This window comes from Diplotaxodon limnothrissa, linkage group LG19 (assembly GCF_057381915.1).
Source record: "Diplotaxodon limnothrissa isolate DT_005_m linkage group LG19, D_limnothrissa_male_GT1.1, whole genome shotgun sequence".
Classification (NCBI taxonomy): domain Eukaryota; kingdom Metazoa; phylum Chordata; class Actinopteri; order Cichliformes; family Cichlidae; genus Diplotaxodon; species Diplotaxodon limnothrissa.
The window spans coordinates 4,678,093-4,697,917 of record NC_140614.1 but is presented as its reverse complement, the minus strand read 5'-3'; the positions used below and the strand labels follow the sequence as shown (position 1 = coordinate 4,697,917).

General features: G+C 42.7%; 1 protein-coding gene across 1 annotated transcript in view; it reads right to left on the bottom strand.

Annotated features, from left to right (window-relative positions):
- The window catches only part of sptbn5 (spectrin, beta, non-erythrocytic 5), a 67,261-nt gene that overhangs the window by 21,813 nt on the left and 25,623 nt on the right, over window positions 1-19,825 (bottom strand). Inside the window, exons 38-73 of the mRNA XM_085342371.1 lie at window positions 19,358-19,490; window positions 19,112-19,257; window positions 18,166-18,280; window positions 17,126-17,236; window positions 16,564-16,743; window positions 16,167-16,370; window positions 15,460-15,609; window positions 15,270-15,374; window positions 14,873-15,061; window positions 14,518-14,673; window positions 13,720-13,908; window positions 13,540-13,635; window positions 13,082-13,203; window positions 12,649-12,763; window positions 12,044-12,157; window positions 11,632-11,753; window positions 10,488-10,650; window positions 10,225-10,413; window positions 9,478-9,555; window positions 9,226-9,398; window positions 9,032-9,122; window positions 8,811-8,957; window positions 8,449-8,586; window positions 8,100-8,267; window positions 6,806-6,894; window positions 6,416-6,602; window positions 6,056-6,124; window positions 5,830-5,973; window positions 4,811-5,007; window positions 4,508-4,712; window positions 2,174-2,353; window positions 1,931-2,086; window positions 1,617-1,834; window positions 899-1,088; window positions 642-818; window positions 110-217 (exon numbers count right to left, since the gene is read on the bottom strand). Of these exons, the coding sequence (XP_085198497.1) occupies window positions 110-217; window positions 642-818; window positions 899-1,088; window positions 1,617-1,834; window positions 1,931-2,086; window positions 2,174-2,353; window positions 4,508-4,712; window positions 4,811-5,007; window positions 5,830-5,973; window positions 6,056-6,124; window positions 6,416-6,602; window positions 6,806-6,894; window positions 8,100-8,267; window positions 8,449-8,586; window positions 8,811-8,957; window positions 9,032-9,122; window positions 9,226-9,398; window positions 9,478-9,555; window positions 10,225-10,413; window positions 10,488-10,650; window positions 11,632-11,753; window positions 12,044-12,157; window positions 12,649-12,763; window positions 13,082-13,203; window positions 13,540-13,635; window positions 13,720-13,908; window positions 14,518-14,673; window positions 14,873-15,061; window positions 15,270-15,374; window positions 15,460-15,609; window positions 16,167-16,370; window positions 16,564-16,743; window positions 17,126-17,236; window positions 18,166-18,280; window positions 19,112-19,257; window positions 19,358-19,490 (5,314 nt within the window). The remainder of the gene's footprint in view (window positions 1-109; window positions 218-641; window positions 819-898; window positions 1,089-1,616; window positions 1,835-1,930; window positions 2,087-2,173; window positions 2,354-4,507; window positions 4,713-4,810; window positions 5,008-5,829; window positions 5,974-6,055; window positions 6,125-6,415; window positions 6,603-6,805; window positions 6,895-8,099; window positions 8,268-8,448; window positions 8,587-8,810; window positions 8,958-9,031; window positions 9,123-9,225; window positions 9,399-9,477; window positions 9,556-10,224; window positions 10,414-10,487; window positions 10,651-11,631; window positions 11,754-12,043; window positions 12,158-12,648; window positions 12,764-13,081; window positions 13,204-13,539; window positions 13,636-13,719; window positions 13,909-14,517; window positions 14,674-14,872; window positions 15,062-15,269; window positions 15,375-15,459; window positions 15,610-16,166; window positions 16,371-16,563; window positions 16,744-17,125; window positions 17,237-18,165; window positions 18,281-19,111; window positions 19,258-19,357; window positions 19,491-19,825) is intronic.

The window sequence follows — 19,825 nt, the reverse complement described above, 5'->3', positions numbered from 1 at the left end:
GACATTTTTAAGATCTCAGTACCTAATAAAGAAAGAGAAAACCAGTGTTTGGGGAAAAAGCCTTTGATTTAGTCTATGAAACTCTATTCTTTCCTGTTGTTAATGTTACCTGTGTTTTCTTTTTCTGAAGTGCAATGAAACGGTCACTCTGGGCCTGGATCATGGCCTCCAAGTCCTCCTGCCTCTTAAGGAGCTCCATAACGTCAGACACAGAATCCTGGAGGAACCACAGAAGATGTTCTGGTTAAGAGACGTTTTAATGCCACGAGTTCTGAGTGACGTCTTGGGGACTCCATCCTCTGAAATCTTCCTTCAAAAATAATTTCAGTTTATTTCAAACAGGTGTATTGAGTCTATTATTATAACAGGTATAACATGGCCTTCCTTCAGGGGTAAAATAAAAACGCATCCATATTGAACGATGGACAACAAGGAGCAAATCATTTTATGTTAGATATCTTTTTTCCTCCTACCTCTGCATTTATCTGCATTACTAACACACTACAGGCAAAAATATACCCTGATACAGGGCAACAATTTCCATGAATCGCTACAAAAGAGTTGAAAAGTGAAAAGTGTGCTTGACCCATAGAGACATCTGTCCATTTCACTTTTCTGTCCAATTCTCAGCATTCGCATACCCCGTATTCCTCAGCCATCAGAGTGCTTTCATAGGAGCTCAGCCAGCGCTCAGCCTGCTCCAGCTCTCTCTGCAGAAGGACAATCTCCAGATCCTCCTGATACAGCAGCCTGGTTTCCTCCCAAACCTTCTCCACCCGCATCTCCAGCTCCTCTAGTTCACAGATACGCTGCTCCACCTGAGAGGAGGAATATACAGAGGGATATCAGCCATTCGGAGTCATTTCTATTGTTGTTGATGTTTGATGTGCCAAACTACCTTCTCAGACATGAAGTTTCCGTCCTCAATCAGACGACTTCCTTTCTGTTTGACGGCCTGTGATTTGATTAGTTGTCTGTCAATCTGGACGCGATACTCATCATGCTTTTTAATGAGCTGTTCCAGGTCACTTCCCTCACCACTCTGAGGCTCCCCTCTCACCAGAGACAGCATCTCCTTCAGCCACGCCCTGGAACACAAGACAATGTGCAATCTTTAAAATACTGCTTCTTTGAAAGAGAAAGCTGGTAATCTGCTGGTAGGAACAAAGAGGTTGTTATTTTCATTTGTGCTTATATCTGGCAGAGTAGCTTTCTGGCACCTGCACACTCTTCTGTGCACATACATGGAAAGTGGAGTTGGGCACATGACCCCAGAACAGAGCGGGTGACAACAACTGACAACTGATATGAAACTGATGTCGTCAAACATCACATGAAAGGAAGACCTGGGGTGTAAAGCCGCTTGCAGATAAAAATTCTAAAGCAGTTTAATCCAATGTCAATGAGCTTTACCAACTGGACTCCACAGTGTAGTGATTTACACATTTGGCTAACACATGAAAGGTCCCTGGTTTGAGACCAGGCTGAAACACAAATACTTTGGGGGTTTGTATAGAAAAATAAAGCTAAACTTAATAATTACTTAATACTATTTGTAGTGTTTTTGAATTTTGGGTAGTGTGTGAATAATTTTTTTTTCCATTGACAGAACCTACATGAGTTCAGTCCACTGGGAAAGGTATTTCTGCACATCTTCTGCCTGGCCCAGTCTGGCCCGTCGTAGGGAGGCCTTGTCCTGGATACTGGTCCAGCAGTCCTCTAGGTCATCCAGCCGCTGAGTCACAGAGGACCTGGCCTGAGGCTGGGATTTGCTCAGTGTGCGACCTACTTCTCTACTCCTGGTTACTTCCTCAGAGATTCGAACCAGGTCCCTCTGATGGAAAAGACAGACAACGAGGCAGGAACATTCATTCAGCTGTCATGCATCCACCACTTAGCTTTGATGCAGTGTTTGGTGGACATTTCCTACCTCCAATGCTTCATGTTGACTCATCAGAGTCTGGATGGAATGCAGGTCGTGGCCCAGGTCCTCTGAGTCCAGTACTGCTTCCTTCTCAGCCATCCAGCCCTTCAGTTCTTCCACATCGTGGTTAAACTGATGAATCTCCCTTGCTGCCTGCAGATTCTGAAGGACACAGGACAGACCATCATTCTCACAACCTCTAACCCAGATCAACTCATCCAAAGGTAGCTTGATCTATCAGATCTATACCTGTTCTCTGGTCCTTATGCTACTGTTGAGCTCATCCCACAGCCTGCTGAGTGCATCATCCCTCCTGCGAGCCTGATCGTCTTGTTGCAGCCCTCGGCCAAGCTGCTGTACTGAGGTCAGTCGGCTGCGACCCAAACCGGAAACTTCTGAAACCAGAACCTCCAGCTTCTTCTGAAGGACCTATAGATGGAGAGAAGGGACAAAAAGCTAAGAAATGAATAAAGAGGGAGATATTAGCAGTTTGAGACCTAAGAGTTTCAGAAGATATACACCCTGGTAGAACATTGGTTTAATATTTACTACAAACTGACCATTTTCTCTATTTGTGTGCCAGTAAAGTCTCTTCCTTTTTAAGATTTTTTCAAGCCAAAAACTGATATGCTACAATAAATAAATATGAAACTAAACCCAAACAAATGCAATCAATATAACTTGGAGCCTCTGTTTTCATAAGTTTGAACAAACTTCCTGCTACCCTGAATTGGATAATAATAATAATAATGGATTGCATTTATATAGCGCTTTTCTAGGCACCCAAGGCGCTTTACAATTCCACTATTCATTCATTCTCACATTCACACACTGGTGCAGGCAAACCACGGTCGCCCAAGATAAGAGGATGGACAGATTTTTTAAAGTCCCGTCACTGATTCTACAGTTAGAAAAACTAGTTCAATAGGTGCTGTTATAGCTCATCTGGGTTTGAATCTACCACAGACCTTTCTCTGTGTCACATTATCCCTCTCCCAAATCACTCCCTGCTTACCGGTCTACTCTCTATACTTCTTAAAGCCCAAAACATAAAAAAAGAAATCACGAAAAAAGAAAACAAAATTTCAAATACAAAAAAATCCAATAATGGTTTTCCCATTAGTGGCTTCCCCCCACCCCCCCCCCCCCCAAAAAAAAGGGCCCTCCATAAAACTAATATTTATCACTGATTGAAGAAAACAGGAACAACCCCAGCTTTCCGGACTGTAGCCGGAGTGACAGAGAGTTCTGTTGAGCCGAGTACTCATTTAACGTTAACTAGCAATGACTTTATGAATTTCTACACAAATAAAAATTGGAGACATCATACAGATGCCCCACAATCCAACTCTTGGCATTTCAGCCACCTCCATTTTACTCAGCAGAGTATCAGGGCTTTAACACCTTGTGCCCCTCGGGGACCTTGGGGACATATTTGGAAAAAACAGCTGTAGTCAGAGAAATCAGATGAGCTGTTTATTTCCTGACAACCTGAGCATTACTGGAGCTTAGCTTCAGCTGGGCGCAGTCCAGAAGAGGGCTGCATGTTCATCCAGAATCACCTGATGTTTTGCTGGAATTGCCTGGGTAAGAGAGGTCAACTAAGGCAGATCAAGTCTTGTTCGGTGGGCTCACAAAACTCTTTCCAAACTCTTTTGGTTCAGCTCCTGACAGAGCCATAATCCGCTTGGCCTGTCAATATCTATCAGCCACAGTCCCACAAGCTAATAAAGCTGAATATGTCCACTGTCAGACACGGCTTATGCACCCTCACTACACATCTGGGGGGCCAGGTCTGTCCATTCCAGTGTCCTCAGTGGTCACTAGATGGTGAGCAACTAACAGCTCTGCTCCTGTCTCTGGACCGTTTCCCCGACCTGAAGGTGCAGAAAAGCAATGCTCTTGTGCACTGGTGAACCAACATACAGGCAACAAGCCAGAGTGATAAAAGTATACCCACCCCTGCCTGCTACCTCTCACTAAGGGAAACTAGAGTCCAGGCTTATTCCTGGACACTGGTTCCTAAACCCAAGCTGTGAATTGAGGCAAGCCTGACTATATCTATGGCGCACTAGCACAGGCTAGTTATTTATTTAACACCAGTTCACAACGACAGTCACCAACAACAGTCATTTTAAGTTGATCCCCTAAGAGCATCACTTGGCAAGAGTGGGAATGACAAACTCCTTTTTCACAGGAAGAGACTTCCAGCAGAAAAAGGCCAACCAGCTGCCATGACTGGTTAGTAGGTGAAGGGAAAGAGAAAAGCTAATGCCATGCAGTAGTGGTGTATAAACACATGAGGAGTGAAAATAAATGAGTACAGAACAAATTCTCAGTGTATGATGGGAAGTCACCCGGCAGACTGAGCTTATAACAGGATAACTAAGGGCTGGTTTAGGATCAACTGATCCAGCCCTGACTATAAGCATCATCAAAAAGAAAGTTGGAAATCTAATCTTACAACCCAAACTGGGAGCTAGTTTCACAGGAGCAGCAATTGATAGCTGATGGCTCAACCATTCTACTTTTTAAAAACTATGAAGCACAAGAAACCCATGATTATTTTTCTACGTGACTCACTTCCACATTCTCCAGATCTTGTCCACAGTCGGTGGACTCTACCATCGTTCTCTTGGAGGTCAGCCATGTTTGGAGTTCTTTAGCCTCTCTCTCATACACATAGAGACGGAGCTGATCTTCCAGAGCGGCACGACGGGATGCAGAAAGTCTGAGGAGCATCTCAAAACATTCAACGACAGCTGGGAGAGACTCACTGACCAGGTGGCTGAAAAACAGAAACATTCTTTTCTTTTAAGTTTCAAAATGTAAAAAAAAAAACCCAAGCAGAATGATGATACTGCATCGTACTACACACCGTTTTACCTCTTGGGGTGTCTAAGGTGTTGCAACGATGCACCGTTCTCCTGCAGCTTCTCCACTGTCCTCCTCTGGTTGTCCAGTTCTACAGCCACAGAGTCCAATTTCCTCAGCATAGCTTCCGTCACCTCCTCACTCCTCCCGCAGTCTCGAGACTCTAAACCCACCTGCTGCTCCTCTAACCACAGTTGGAGCTCTGAAACCTTCAAACACACAAAAATAGGCACATAACAGGTAAAGTTTTTTTTTTTCTTTTACAGTTTTTTTTGTTGTGATTATATACATAACATAAAATAATGTCTTAAACCAGTCCAACTGTCCAAAAAAGGCTTGTTAGATTAGTTGTTGATTCTAAATTGACCGTGAGAGTACATGGTGTTCTGTCTCTTCCTGTGATAGTGACCTGCTCAGAGGGTAATTTGTACAATTGTATGACTTAAATCTTTTATATACAGTCAGCTACAGTGTTGCTAGTAATGAGCGGTTATACATAGGACTGGGTATTGTCACAGATTTCTAAAATGGATTTGATTTTCATCCACGAGGTTCTGATTCAATTCAATTTTGATTCAGACAGTCAGAAATATATTATTAAAGGTATTTCTGGCAAAATACATTTCTATTTAAATATCAATTCAGGATTTAACCGGTCACGGCTGATGACCGCGACCCCTCCCTGAGCCTAGTTCTGCCGGAGGTTTCTTCCTGTTAAAAGGGAGTTATGTTTGCTCATAGGGGGTCATATGATTGTTGGGTTTTTGTTTGTATGTAAAATTATAGGGTCTACCTTGCAATATAAAGCGCCTTGAGGCGAAGGCGCCACTTTTATTTTTTGAACAAGAGCAGCATAGCATGTTGATGGAGTCACAGTCGGTAACATTGCGGCATGGTCTGAGGATGTGAGTGATTACAGTCTGTGGTTTATGATACTTGAAACAAAACTTATTTTTCAGATATTTTATAATATATCTAAAAAGGGGGACCTTTATACGTTAAATCTCAGTTTTATGTCATGTGTCTGTTACCTCTGTGAGGAAGGCATGTATGCTGACTGCCTCCTGCAGTAGTTTCACTTTCTTCTCACCCTCTACCGTCAGCTTCTCATGCAGACTCTTTAAGTCCTCCAGACGCTCCCGGATATCGTGAGATGCAAAGTGTCGGCCCCTGACCTGAGAGAAGAACACATAAGGTTCCCGGATCATTTCTTAAACATTCCAGCTATAACAATGCCGAAATCAAAGAGATCCTTACCAGACTATGCCCCGCCTCCTGAACTGCTTGGACCAATGGCATGCGTCCAGAGATCTCCTGCATCAAGGTCTTTAAAAAATGATTTGCAAATTATTTTTTTCAATAAACACAACAAAAGTAACCCAAAACCTGGAACAATTTGAACCATAGATGCTATTTAATAACCTATGACCAGACCACTAAACAAGTAATCAAAGATGTCCTTAACTATAAAAACAATTGCAATTTGGAGCTACAAATAAAGTCCAGGAGGTTATAAATGTCTTATTAAAATTATGATGTCTGTAATAATGTGAATATTAATTAATTTAGATATGTTTTCTTCCTTCCTCACTGTCAGTAAACTCTGCAAGTGGTCACCTGGTGCTTGTGGAGCAGCTGCTGGCTACTGCTGAGGGAGCTGCCCAAGTCTTTGGCAGTGATGGAGGGCAGTCTGTCATTCAGCCAGGCCGTTTCCTCCTCCACATTTCTGTAGAACTGGAACAGGACTTGCCAGGCCTCCAAGTTCTCCTTACGTCTCTGCAGGGGCTGCGCCAGACTGTTGTACCTGTCAGAGTAAAGACCAACACCGGTGAAATACATTTCAAACATTTTTTTCTCATTTAGTGATATTTTAATTTTTATCACAGTTGTTATACCCTTGGAAGAGCATCAACCTCTTCCAAGGTTATAAAGAGACATGAGGAAGTCGGCTACATTATGTATACAACCAGATTTCTTCACAGTGCAAATGATCTACTGTTTACAAACCTGTTGATGGTGTGTGCCACTCTGGTCTGAATCTCCTCAGCCAGGAAGTTACCCTGAGAGTGGAAGCTCTTTGCTGTGTCCACCAGACCCTGATATATAAAATATATACATTTACATATACTTCATATATGCAGTGGATTTACAAAGCAAGCCGACATTTGTCACACTTTAGTGAATCTACAATGCTCTTTTTCCATGATGGTGGCAGGCAACTCTAGTGTGGCATGCCAGTTTGGAAACCAAAGAAGTATAAGTAAGGTTATTTTTCCCTTTAGACTTAAAACTGAGTTAAACATATAGTCATTAACATGAATAATGTGTCTCCACTAACATTTAGCTGATGTTAACAATATGGTGGGGTTTTTAAAATAAATTTCACATTAATGTTTGTTGTGAAGTAGGGTGGGCAATTGTCATGAGTGTGCTGTGTGGCAGGCAGGAGCTGCCACAAAGGTGATGAACTAAAAGAGGCAGCTTTATTTTGCTGTAAACACTGAGACACGGGATATATGTAAACATAACTTAAAACTGGAAACAAAGAACTATGAAGCTAGAAAACTAGGAACAGAGAAACTAGACTAGAACCACTAGGAGAAACGAGGACCATGGGAGAGACACGCAGCAATGTGGAATGACGCGACAACAGGCAGAGGACAACAGGGGACTAAATACACAAGGGATGGGAAACATAGCTGGAAGCTAACTGGCATAATGGGACAGGGAGGAAGCAAAAATGAATATACTAGACACAGGACACGGGAAACCCACAGACAGAGACTCAAGACGCAGCAATTGGGGAGACAGGAATAAACACAGAGACAAGACTGACTGACTGACAGGAGAAGATTAGACTCAGAGGCAGGGAAAACTATGATCACTAAGAACCTTTTCGTCTGTTTTTTCTTTTAAATGCCTTGGTATTTCTTTGTGAAGCACTTTGTGATCTTTGTCTTGAAAGGTGGTATATAAATAAAATTTTACTTGCTTACTTACTAAGAGCTAGAAACTAAACAGAAACTAAATGATCGAATGAGAACTCAGAATTACAAGAAAACCGAACATGAAACAATCAGAGAATCTAGCCTAACTTAGAATATCATTTTAACCCGATTCACACAATCCATAGCATAAACCCTGGGACAAAGACCCAGGACCATGACGGCTATAATATCATTATAGAAGTAATCTAGTATGTAGCTTAGATATAATTAGTAATGAAAAAAAATCAAACTAAAAACTCAAAATTATGAGGATTTAAAACAACTAAGCATTATGTCCACCCTCGCGCTTGCACCTGGATTCGGTCTTGGTGTCCATCCATCTCCTCTTCCACCCCCTGCAGTTCCTTCAGCAGTCTGTTCACAGAGGGTAGGTCACTGCCACAGTCCTCATTGGCCAGCTCCCTCTCCACTGACGCCACGAACTGCTCCATGTCATCCAATGAACGCTGGAACTGCAATGCCTAAACACACAAAGGGCATTCAGAGAACTTTATGTGCCTCCCTACAATTCCAGGGCAATGAGCATGAAAGAAATCTTTAATGTTTTCTATGAAGATTTAGTTAAGGATTAAAGTTGAGTAGGTTTAAGTTGAAATTAAGTTATAGTTTTAAGGGCAACATTAAACATGACTGGGCAAGTACCTGGTAGGCCTCCTGCAGTCTAGTTTTCTTCTCCTTGCTGTTGTGGATCAGAGTATCCCAGCTGTCAGTCAGCTCTCTGAGTCGAGGTCGAACCTTTCCTTCAGCAGACAGAGACTCAGACAGCAGCTTCTCTCCTTCCTGGAAAGCACCCAATAGGCAACATTTTATATTCCCAATGGTGTAAACAAACAATAAAGTCTGAAATGTTAGCAAAATCTAAGAGAAGGTCTAAATAGGACAAAAATTCTGATGGGATAATCTTTTTGACACTTCTCAGGAATAAACCGTTAACTGTCCAGCCCAAGACATCTTGCAGCTAGAGCTGTAATCAGGGAAATACACAGACACTTAAGAAAATCCACCTTAGTGAGGGTTTCCACCCTGTAGCGGTTGCCGAGGATCTCTGCTTCAAAGCTCTGATGTTTTAACAGCTTTGCCTGAAGGTTGTTTGGTTCCCTCCAGTTTTCATCCAGTGCTATGGCGTTACGCTCATTCAGCCACACACATACCTGGAAAACGCAAATTTGCTATAGACCCCTGAAGAACAATACAAATTAGGCTTCAGCAGAGTTCAGAAAGTTACCTGGTAGCTGCTGGACAAGAACTGCTGCAGCTGGAGGGATTGATCCAGAGCTTTGTAACGAGATCTACTCTGCCGCTGCAACTGACTCCGCCTGCGCAAACACAGCAGGTGAGCAAGCAGGAGTCAAAACATTATTTCCAGCTACAGTACTTGCTTTAATTGGAAAGTGTGTGGCTGAGATGTCTGATGACTACCTGGTGGTCAGTGCTTTGCTCTTTGCTCTGATGTTGTTGGCATCATAGTGCTTTTGTTGGATCATCTCCTGGGCCAGCTTCTCTACCTGGTCCAGCTGGTCTCCCTGAGCCTCCAGGGCTTCCTCAAACTGAATCTGCTTCCTCTGCAGTGTTTCTACCTCTGTCACTGAGCTCTGCAAAAAGAATAGGTTGCTTTCACAGCATAAGAGTACTTTCCTATATATGTATGATTCTGAAGCAAATCATCCGTACCCCGAGGTCCTGATTAGACAGGAAGGCTTCACTGTTGTTGAGCCAGCTCTCACATTGTTCTACAGAGGTCAGGAAGATCTGAAGGATACAGAGAAGAGCTCAGCAAAAGCTAATCTGACTGCTAAAGCTGTGTCTCATAGTTGTCTTATGTCTAACTACAAGAAGACACAAAATCCACCTTGCTAAGGTAGCTGAAACTTTTCAGTTATGTAAAGTAGCTCAATCATATGTGTCAATTGTGGTAAATGGACTGATTCTTATATAGCACTTTTCTACTCTCCCAGAGTACTCAAAGCACTCTACACAACATGCCACATTCATCCAATCACACAAGCACTGTCTGCTAAGGTTCTTAGTGCTTCCTAACTACCATTCATAGCAAATGTAGCATCGGGGAGAGCAATCTGGGGTTAGTATCTTGCCCAAGGATACTTGGCATGCAGACTGAAGGAGGATCAGTAGATGACCTGCCCTACCGCCTGAGCTGCAGTCACAGAACAGCCATACCACCCTGAGAACGCCCGATCTTGTCTGATCTCGTCAATTATATTAAGGATTATTCAGTGTAATGCTAAGAGGACCAGGTTAACTTACAATACATGAAATATATTTATTTTAATTAAATCTGAGATTTATTCAGCAAATTAATTTTGCAAATATACTTATAAATATGAATGAGACTATATTAATTCATTATTCACATCAAAAAGTCATATTAAATTATTTTGGGGGCCGCTGCTGTGTCACCTGTAGTGTACGGGCCTGCTCCAAGGTTATGTTACGGTTCAACCAGGCTCGGTCCAGTCCAGCTTTAGCTTCCTCTAGCTGGTTCAAAGCCTTTTGGATCTCTGACTTAGAGCTGTGACCAGACCGGATGAGACCCAGACCAAAGTCCCTGACAGAGTCGATGCGTTCAGCACGAGCGTCAATCTCCGTCTAAAAACAGCAACGTTTAAAATTGGCATTTACTTCATTAAGGTAGTAAAGTTTAAGTAAGCCACAGTGCTCACCCTCCAGTCCTGATGCTCCACAATGAGCCGGTCAGCCTCTGTTCTGGTCTTGGGAAGTCCCTTTTCTGCCATCTCACTGCTTTGTTTGAGACTCCACTCCAGCAGGAGGCGCTGGTTAGCCTTGAAAAGCTGCAACTGGTGAGCCTCCTGCAGCTTTTCTTTTCTGAAAAAGACCATTTCTTCTTGAGTTTTTCCTGAGGGAGTTCTTCTGATCACTATCCGTATTTTTGATTTTTACTAATGTAAAACACTGTTGGGCCTCTAAAAGTCCAGTGGTTAACATGTTGCATGCTTAGTGAGAGGGAAAAAAAGCCTTTAGCAGGTGTGTGGGCTTGTAGAAAGTTTGAGGGATACCTCGATGGCCTAGCTAGTTTAGACAGACCGAGCTTCAGCTAGTCCAGTACCTCTCATTACATACCACACCTGGAACAGTGTGCAACTACAGTCCCAACATGTTCCCATGATTTTAGACATGAGAATCCAGTATAGGAGTATGCTAAAGTGAAAACGCTTATCACAACCTGTCACCTAGCCCTCTGGCTAACACTCAGTGCGATGTGGCATGCTGTGTGGCTAGTGTTGGACGGGATTCCTGCACCCACCAGCAAAATGGATGAAACGATAAAACAACAGCTGCCTACACAGAGCTGCACCGAAAGACGAGCACAGGTAAAGACGGTGCTCTACCTGTGTGCTATGAATTGAAAAGTCAACCAAAAGAACCTCTCATATCTAAACTAACTAAACTAAACTCAATATCCAAGCTGCTCCCAGAACAACCCTGGAAAAAGTTGCTATGGATCAATGTGAGGGTAAGCACCAACACAACCTGATAATCACAGATTGCTACTCCGTGGTTTTGGAAATACCACACTTTCCATCAACAACAATCACACAGATAATTCAAAAGCTGCTCGGTAGCCTAGATAAAGTGGTGAGTGACAATCCTGCGAGGAATTCAAGGAATTTGCCAGACTGCTTGATTTTAGACAAGGTATAGAGATGGCAAAGAAAACATTGGCAAACTTCATTGGTGCCTACATAGTTATTTCACTGTTAATTACTAGATGCTCTGACCTTTGAAAACTTTCAGCAATTAAAATAATTGAAATCACTGTTGCTTCTAATAGTAGATTAAAGTTACCTGTGTTTGAGTTCCTTGTCCAAAGTTTTCAGAGTCTTCTGGACTTCTTTCTGTTTGGTCTTCAGCTTGTCGCTCATCACTGACTGAGCACTCACATCACCCAACAAGCCTTCTTCCAGAGACTGATGAGACAGAAGTAAGTCAGTCATTTTAGTCATAGAGGTGGTAATTTGGCAAATGAGCTGGACTTATAAAACTGCATTTAGTTTTTTGATGAAAGATTAGACAAGATTAGATTCATCTGATTTTTGTTTCCATCTGTCAAGGTTTGCTTTTTTGTCTTGTTTTTAATCTATTTAACATCTACTTGTGACCATCTTTGTGAACAGGTACCAAGCTTACATGCAAGCTTTCCAGTTACAATTCCTAAAGTCAAGAATGAACGTGTCAGTTGCAGCCTTGGGTGCCTCACCTTTGCTCTATCTTGGATAACTCCAGCCTCTCTCTCTATTTCCTCGTGGCGTCTAATCAGGTTTTCTACACTGTCCACATCGCAGCCACAATCCTGATCCTGCAGCAGCAGCATCTAAAGAGAGCGAGGAGGAACCTTTTCAAAATACCAACCAAGTTCCAAAAAAGTTGCAATGCTGGGTCAAATGTAAATAAAACAGAATGCAATGACTGGCAAATCTCATTAGCCCATATTTTATTCACAATAAAAAATAGAAAAGATGTTAAGATTCTGACTGGGAGTGACGAAGGACGGACAGGATTAAAGGTGAGTACATCAGCTCAGGTCCAGCATTTCAACACAGTTAGAACATTGCAATGTTTACCACTGTGCAGCATCCTGACTTCTTTTAACTACAGTCCATCTGGCAGCTGAGGAGACCATTTGCTGGAGTTTTAGATGAATGTTGTTTTCATGTTCCTTTGTGAATACTGTATGAGTTTGAGATTTTCAAATCACTGCATTCTGTTTTTGCTGACATTTTTCACAGTGTGCAATTTTTTACAGTGTAATAATTTTGTGTTTTAGAAGTGCAGCATCAAGGTTAAAAAAAACAGTTGCCTGACCTTTTCATTAGCTCTGTCTCTGACCTCCTCCAGTTCTCTGATGAGACTGTGGACCACCAGAGCTTCTTCGAGCTGGTTCTTGTAATTATTCAGATCAACGTGAAATTTGCTCCACCTGGAGGAGAAGAACCACTTTGATGCATTATTTTGTTTGTGCGCTGGTCAACACTGTTGCCTCACAGCAAGAAAGTTCTGGGTTGAAATCCACCAGTCAGCTGGGGCCTTCTGTGAATGTTCTCCCTATAATTGCATGGGTACCCATGTAGGCACTTGTGTTAGCCTGTGACTGTGACAGACTTGTGACCTGTCCAGGATATGCCCTTCCTCTTGTGGAGCAGCTGGAATTAGCTCCAGCCCCACTGTGACCCTGATCTGGATGAGTGGGAAAAAAACACATGAGTGGAAGCGAGTGGAAGATCTTCAGACACGTTACCTTTCATTGAGCTGCTGCCTCCTCTTTGTCACAGTCACCAGTTCCTCAGCACTCTGTCTTTTTTCTAGTTTGGCTGCCAGTTTGTTGATGGCTTTGATATGAGCATCATCCACTGTCACGTCCTGCAGATTACAGATTTGGCTGTCACTTTTCAGACATATTAAAACAGTGTGGCTTGTGGTCAGTTTGAGCTATTCCTTCTATAATATCAGTAATGTTAGTCATGTTAAGCTCTTCGTATCCTGTTTGAGGAGAACACTAGAGAGCAAAGCATTTAAAAGCAGTGTTCTTCATCTTCTCCCTGTTTGTGGTATATAGAGGCCCTGTCCGACTTCACTATTGCCATCAAAAGGTTGAGTCATCAAACACTGAGCTCTGTGTCTTGTGTAACTATCATTGCAGCCTAGCATAGCTGTAGTTTCTCGCAGCTCACGTTGGAACAACATAAGTTTACTTACCTTATCTTCACTTCCCCTGAACTCACTGAGCTTCTTCAGCAGCTGGACTCCATGTTCATAGTCCTTTCCAACATCTCCAACATTAATCATAACCTCCTGAAACACAGAGTCACAGACGTAAAGTAACAAATGTCCCCATGTTAACAGCAATGCACTTCCATCCATTTATCTGTGCTCTACCTTTTGTCTGATCCAGGCCTCCACCTCCTCCACCTTCTGGAGGTACTCCAGGAAGGCTCTGTTATCTTCCAGAGCTTTGCCACGGATGGCCACAGCCTTCTTCAGCTCTTCCCAGTGAAGCTCGAGTGTGGCTGCACTCTTCTTTACCTCTTTGGACCTCAGGTGAAGAGATACAAGTTCTTCCCCAGCCTAGAAGCAAAGAACAAAGCAGGCTGCATGTAGATGTTTGACACAAAGGCACAAAGCTGAAGACGCAATCTAACCAACACTGACAGGTTCACTAAATCATGTCTGTAAGTGGTAATTCTGAAAGGTAAATTAAAAAAAAGATCCATATTAACATTTCATCTTATCATCTCACCTCTTTGTGTCCAATCACGTCAAACAATCCTAAACCTAAAGTTAAGTGGCATTACTGCTATACATGTTTTCCACTTTTTTCCACTTGGAGTCAGATTTACTATTAGCTACATGGCAATATTAATTGTGTCTTTATTCAGCAATGTGCACACACAGAACTGTGCAACATGACCAGCTCTTGTGTTGTTGTTTTTTTGTTTTGTTTTGTTTTGTTTTGGGGGGGGGGGGGGGGGTTGTGTTCACAAAGCTATTCTTTTGGCAGATTACTTACACCTTCAGCAGGTCTGTTCATGTTAGTTATTACTGAAATGAAATCTGCTCATATGTTTGCACGTTTTTAGTAGATCACTCCCAGATCTTTTCACTCCCGCTGAATCTTTTCTGTTATTGTGGTTTCATATTAATTTGCCCTACTGCTGGCCCTCGAGCTGTTCTTACCAAAAGTACATTACTGATGATCTCATGGTGAGACAGGATTTCAGCCTCAAACACCTGATGTTTCTGCAGGAGTTTCATCTTGGTTTGCAGGTTGCTGAGGTCAGCTTTACTGTCCTCTGCCATCTTCTGCATCCGCTCAGACACCCACTCCTCTGCCTGACGCACAGAAACAGAAGTAGATGGACGGTTAAACAGTGTTATAAACAGAGAATTGAACTGGAAATCAGACCTGAGTTTTTTCATTTGTCAGTTATCGTCAATCACACCTTATTTTTTAACACTGTAAAAACCTTAAAGATATTTGGGGATCCAGCTACCAAACATTGCCCAGTGTTCTGACTGGTTAGCAAGTTACCTCTGCGACATCTCGGTTGAAAATGCACAGACGCCTGGAAAGCTCCAGCTCTTCCCCACGTTTGGCAGAAAGCTCTTTAATTTTCTCTCGTCTCTGGAGGAGAGCTTTAAGTCTGGTTTTGACTTGTCCGCTCTTCTTTTTGCTCAGCTGTTTCCTCAGACGTTCAGCCAACTCCTTCAGAGATGACAGCTGGAACAGAGAGCGGGAAGTGTAGATTTAAATGAGCAGGGGCTCAACCAAGGTAGAAAGTGGTAATTACTATAAAATGTAGAGTATTATCATTCACTCTACCTCAGCATGTCACTAAATGGTTTAGTTTTTCCAATTGACTTTAAAGAAGCTGTGCATTTTGTTTTAACTGTAGGGGAAAGGACCAACCCTCAGAAGGAGTACAGACCTTGTCCTCCTGCGAGCTGAGCAGCTTCTCAAAAGCTTCATGGCGTTTGATCAAACCTTCTGTCTCATCCACAGTATTTCCCAGAGTGCTGTTCTTCAGCAGGATCTGTGGAGACATGACAGAAGTTTTCACCATCAATGGTATCATTATTTTGCAGGGTTTTTTTCTTGAACAAATACAGCAGGTGTACCTCCTGTGAGTTGGACATCTTCTCCATGCTGTTGACGTCTCTGTAGAAGATCTGCTCCAGGTGAACAGTTTCTAACCAGCTCTGTTTCTTCTTCCAGTTCTCCTCCAGTTTTTCTCTCTCTGACTGGAGAGCGTCCATCTTCTCCAACACCTAAGAGAATCATCACCCAACAAAAAGTCTAATTTCTCTGACTAGACTGTGTCAATGTCTACCTTACAACAGTGGGGGAAAAAAATTCAGATTCATCTCATCTTAAGGTTAAGCTCTTTTTTAAAGAGCTGTTATCCCTTGTTATCCCAGGACCCGAACCCCCTCCTCACCCTGGGATAACAAACGCTTTCTATACTTATCAAACATGGACTTCATTAATAGGTAAATGGTAACCGTAACTTTATGATTATTTCTGAAATCAATCAGAATATGACTCTAGGCCACAACAGATGAGCTTAATGATTAAAGCCAAGCTGATCTCCAGAGATGAGTTTGCTTCAGCATCCTAAATCCTTTCATGCACACAATGTGTTTTGGACAGTGCTTGAAGGGTACAATGAAGTTGTGATTTTCTGTATTTTGCAGCTGTATTTTTTAATCTGCTTTCTGGTCTTGCAGACTTTTCTTTCTTTTATTTTCTGTTTGTATTCCATAAAATGAGAAAAGTGCCATATAGCTATCCCCAGAGTCTCCAAAATCTTACTTCTCCTCCTTACCTCCTTCTGGTTGCTTTTGTCCTGTGTCTGCAGCTCTTCTCCCATGTCCAGAGCTTGCTGGTAGGTCTCCTGTCTTGCCTCCATCTCAGCCCATAACTGCTGATGTTGAGCCAGCTGGAGGTCAGCGGTAGCCACATCACTGATGCTTTCCTCAACTGCCATTGCACTGATCAGCTGGCTGCACCACAGGAAGTAGTCTTGCACCTGAAGAAGAAGAGTGGGGAAGATGACAGAAGTAAGCTCATTGTTGGGGACAAAATCCAAATGGATAAAATTCCCCTTATACCTAAATACACTTGAAAAACCTCCACAAAAAGATGCAAAACATCTACTGAACAACTCAAGGAAGTACTACTTTAGACTTTCAGACCTGCATCCTGTATCTATCTGTCCTCACCATGCTAAGGAATTGATATCGCTGGGAAGCCCGCTTGAGCTCCTCTTCTCTCTTCTCAGCAAGAAGTCGCAGCTCCTCCCACCGTTCCACCACCTCGTCCTGCACTTTCTGTAGGCGAACACTCAGTTCGGGCGTGCAAAGCTCCAGGACAGAGTCAACAGAGTCCAGCTGCTCTTGAAACTATAGAAATGAAAGAGATAAGATACATTAAGATGTCTCATTCCAGCCAATGGCACTTTGTCATTTTGTCAGACAGCATCTTCCACTCTGTCTTATTGAGCTCATCATCAGTGAGTATTGAACAGATTTTCCTTCTGCTACATTTCTATAGTAATGATGTCAGAAATGCCGCCCTTCAGAGTGATTTTATGTATCACTGGGCAGAAAAATACATTCTGTAGGTTAGACTGACTGTAAACCACTTTAGAAATGCTCCCTAGCCTGTTAACAACCCATAAGAGACTGTTTCCATGGTGATCTTTTCATTTAAGCTGAATCAGATGTTAAACATCTTTTCTTAACTATATGATGTCCTTGGTCAACAAATTTAGCACTTTATCACCTGTTCCTCTGTGGTGGCAAGCTCAAGGAGCAGGGCCTCATGTTTCCTCAGCTGTGACGTCACTCCATGCAAATCCTTTGCCACATCGTCAGGGATGCTTTTGTGTCGCTCCTACAGAGAGAGACAGGAACAGAAGTTTTAAGTGTTGCACAGGGGACCATCAATAACATAATCGATAAAAAAAACATTATCCCATAAAGTAGAAAATGACAGATGTGTAGTGTAACTGTGAAATAGGATTCAGCTGTGTCGAGTGGTTTTTAGTCTGTTAGCTACTAATAATCAACAGACACTGTATGTCTATCCTTGTGTTGCAACCATACCATTTATTGATGTAGATTGATAACCAGACTTACTTGATGCTCACATTTCATGTATAGTCTATGATCTGGACTTTTAATCTTCCTTCTGTTCTTTGTACTTCAGATACAATGACAAATAGATGAAGTGAAATTCTTTACAGCTGTGTCTATGTTGCTGGATGGGGTTTAGTTTTTGTACACCATAGCGTTTCTATAAATGCAATCTCTTTTGCACCTTTCAAACTTTTACAGCTCCAGCTGTCAGCTCCCTCCCACCTCCATGTTTCTTGGCCTGTTCTCATTGTGGTTTACTGAGGCGGGGCTGGTTAGGTTCGTGCCAAACAAGCTAAACGCTTTATATTTGTGTGATCTGAATGATATCTCAAAGTTTAGCACTGCAGTGTTTTCCTTCTTTGGTTCCATCTATAGATGTACACTTTATCTCCCATCTTTCACAGATAATCCTAAAACCAAATCAGAATGTCTTATTTTCTATAATAATTTAGGGGAGGACAGCCAGTCCCCTTCCTCTTATTAACAGTTCTTCATTCTTCTGAACTGAACTGAACTGAATGAGCGTGCTTCTGATGGGTGTGCTGTCTTCCATCTTCCATTTTATATTTCCATATTTCAATGCCATAATCCATTCATGGGATCTGATGTCTTCAAAGTAATTAGATCTAAACCCAGCTGACATGTCTAGGAGTCAGACAGCAGTTTCTACATGAACATAGCTACCTGGATGAGAGTTAGCGCATCACTCAGGTCTTGGTAAAAGCGGTGACATTCCTCAGCTTTCTGTAGCTGATCCTGACGCTCCTTGGCCAAGCTTTTCAAATCTTCCCAGGATGCACTGCAGAAACATAAATATCAAAACTAACATAAGGTGGACAAAGAGCGATTCAAAGGACCCCAATGAGTGGAAGATCGAGGGAACAGTTCACCCTTCCCGGGATAGGGTTACCAGGGCCCCGCCTTAGAACCAGACAAGGGCAGGGTGCCCGAGGGCAAGTGTCTTAGCCCTGGCCTGGCCAGGAAAAAGGGATATGGGCCCACCACCCGCCAGAGGCACCGTAGGGTCGGGTGCAAATGTGTGTTGGGTGGCGGCCAGGAGCAGAGGCCCTGGTGGACCGATCCCAGTCTACCGAGACTAGCGATTGGGACATGGCATGTCACCTCTCTGGTGGGGAAGGAGCCTGAGTTATGTGTGAGATACCAGCTAGATATAGTCGGGCTCATCCCAACACACAGCTTGGGCCCTGGCCAAGGTCAGTGATTGATTTTGTAAACGTATCATCAGACCTGCAGTCATATTTTCTGGACACAAGAGAGGGGCTGAGCTGTCAACTGACCACCAACTGGTGGTGAGTTGGATCAGGTGGCGGGGGAGGATTATGGACAGACCTGGCGCACCTAAATATATAGTGAGGGTCTGCTGAGAACGCCTTAGGCCCCAGTCCACGAGATCTTCAACTCACACCTCCGGCAGAGCTTCAACAGCATTCAGAGAGATACTGGGGACAACCCCAGATAAGCGGAAGAAGATGAATGGATGGACGGACACAGATAAAAACTGCTTACTGAAACGCAAAACCAACAATTTCAGCATTTAAGACAAACAAGAAAAGGAATAGGATGCCTCACAGATAAAATAACTGACTCACTACTGTGGCTGTGTGATTACCTAAGCTGCTGCAGAGTGTCTTTGATTGCAGAGCTCTGTGGGTGTTTGTTGTGGATCAGCTGAACAGCCAGGTTTCTGCAGTTCTGTAGTCTCTCCTCGCCAACCTCCAGCTTCTTCAGGAAGCCTTCAAACTTCCCTCGAACCAACTGCAAGCATAATCCACAGACACACAACTCTACAGCTACCTTCAGCCTCCAAAAACACACTAGAATTAATATTTACAATCATTGTGCAATGAAATGTAACCTGAACATGCTGATAATCATTGCCCAGGTCCTGAGACTCAGCTGTTTGTCTCTGCTGGTTCATCCAGTCCTCCAGCTCTGAAGACTCTCGCCTGAATTCATGGAGCTGAAGGACCTCCTTCAGCTTCTGACCCCTAACAGGAGACATTAGGGTGGTCAGTCACACAAGTACACAGACACAATAAAAAAGCCAACAATAAAACCGCTAAGTCAGAGACAGATCATCTGAACTAATATCATTTTGTTTGGAGAAAAATGATATAAATCACCTAGAAGCAGGTCAAGATATTAAAGATCAGCACTTTACTGTATAAGTCTTTCTCTCTGTCACATACGTATGTTCTTTCTACATTTTTTGTAATTAACAACTGCCTTATGTAAATATTGCACTTTTTCCAAACAAAAAAAGGAAAAAAAAAGAAGAAAAAAACACAGTAAATAGATAAACAAACAACGATTAGGAAAAATA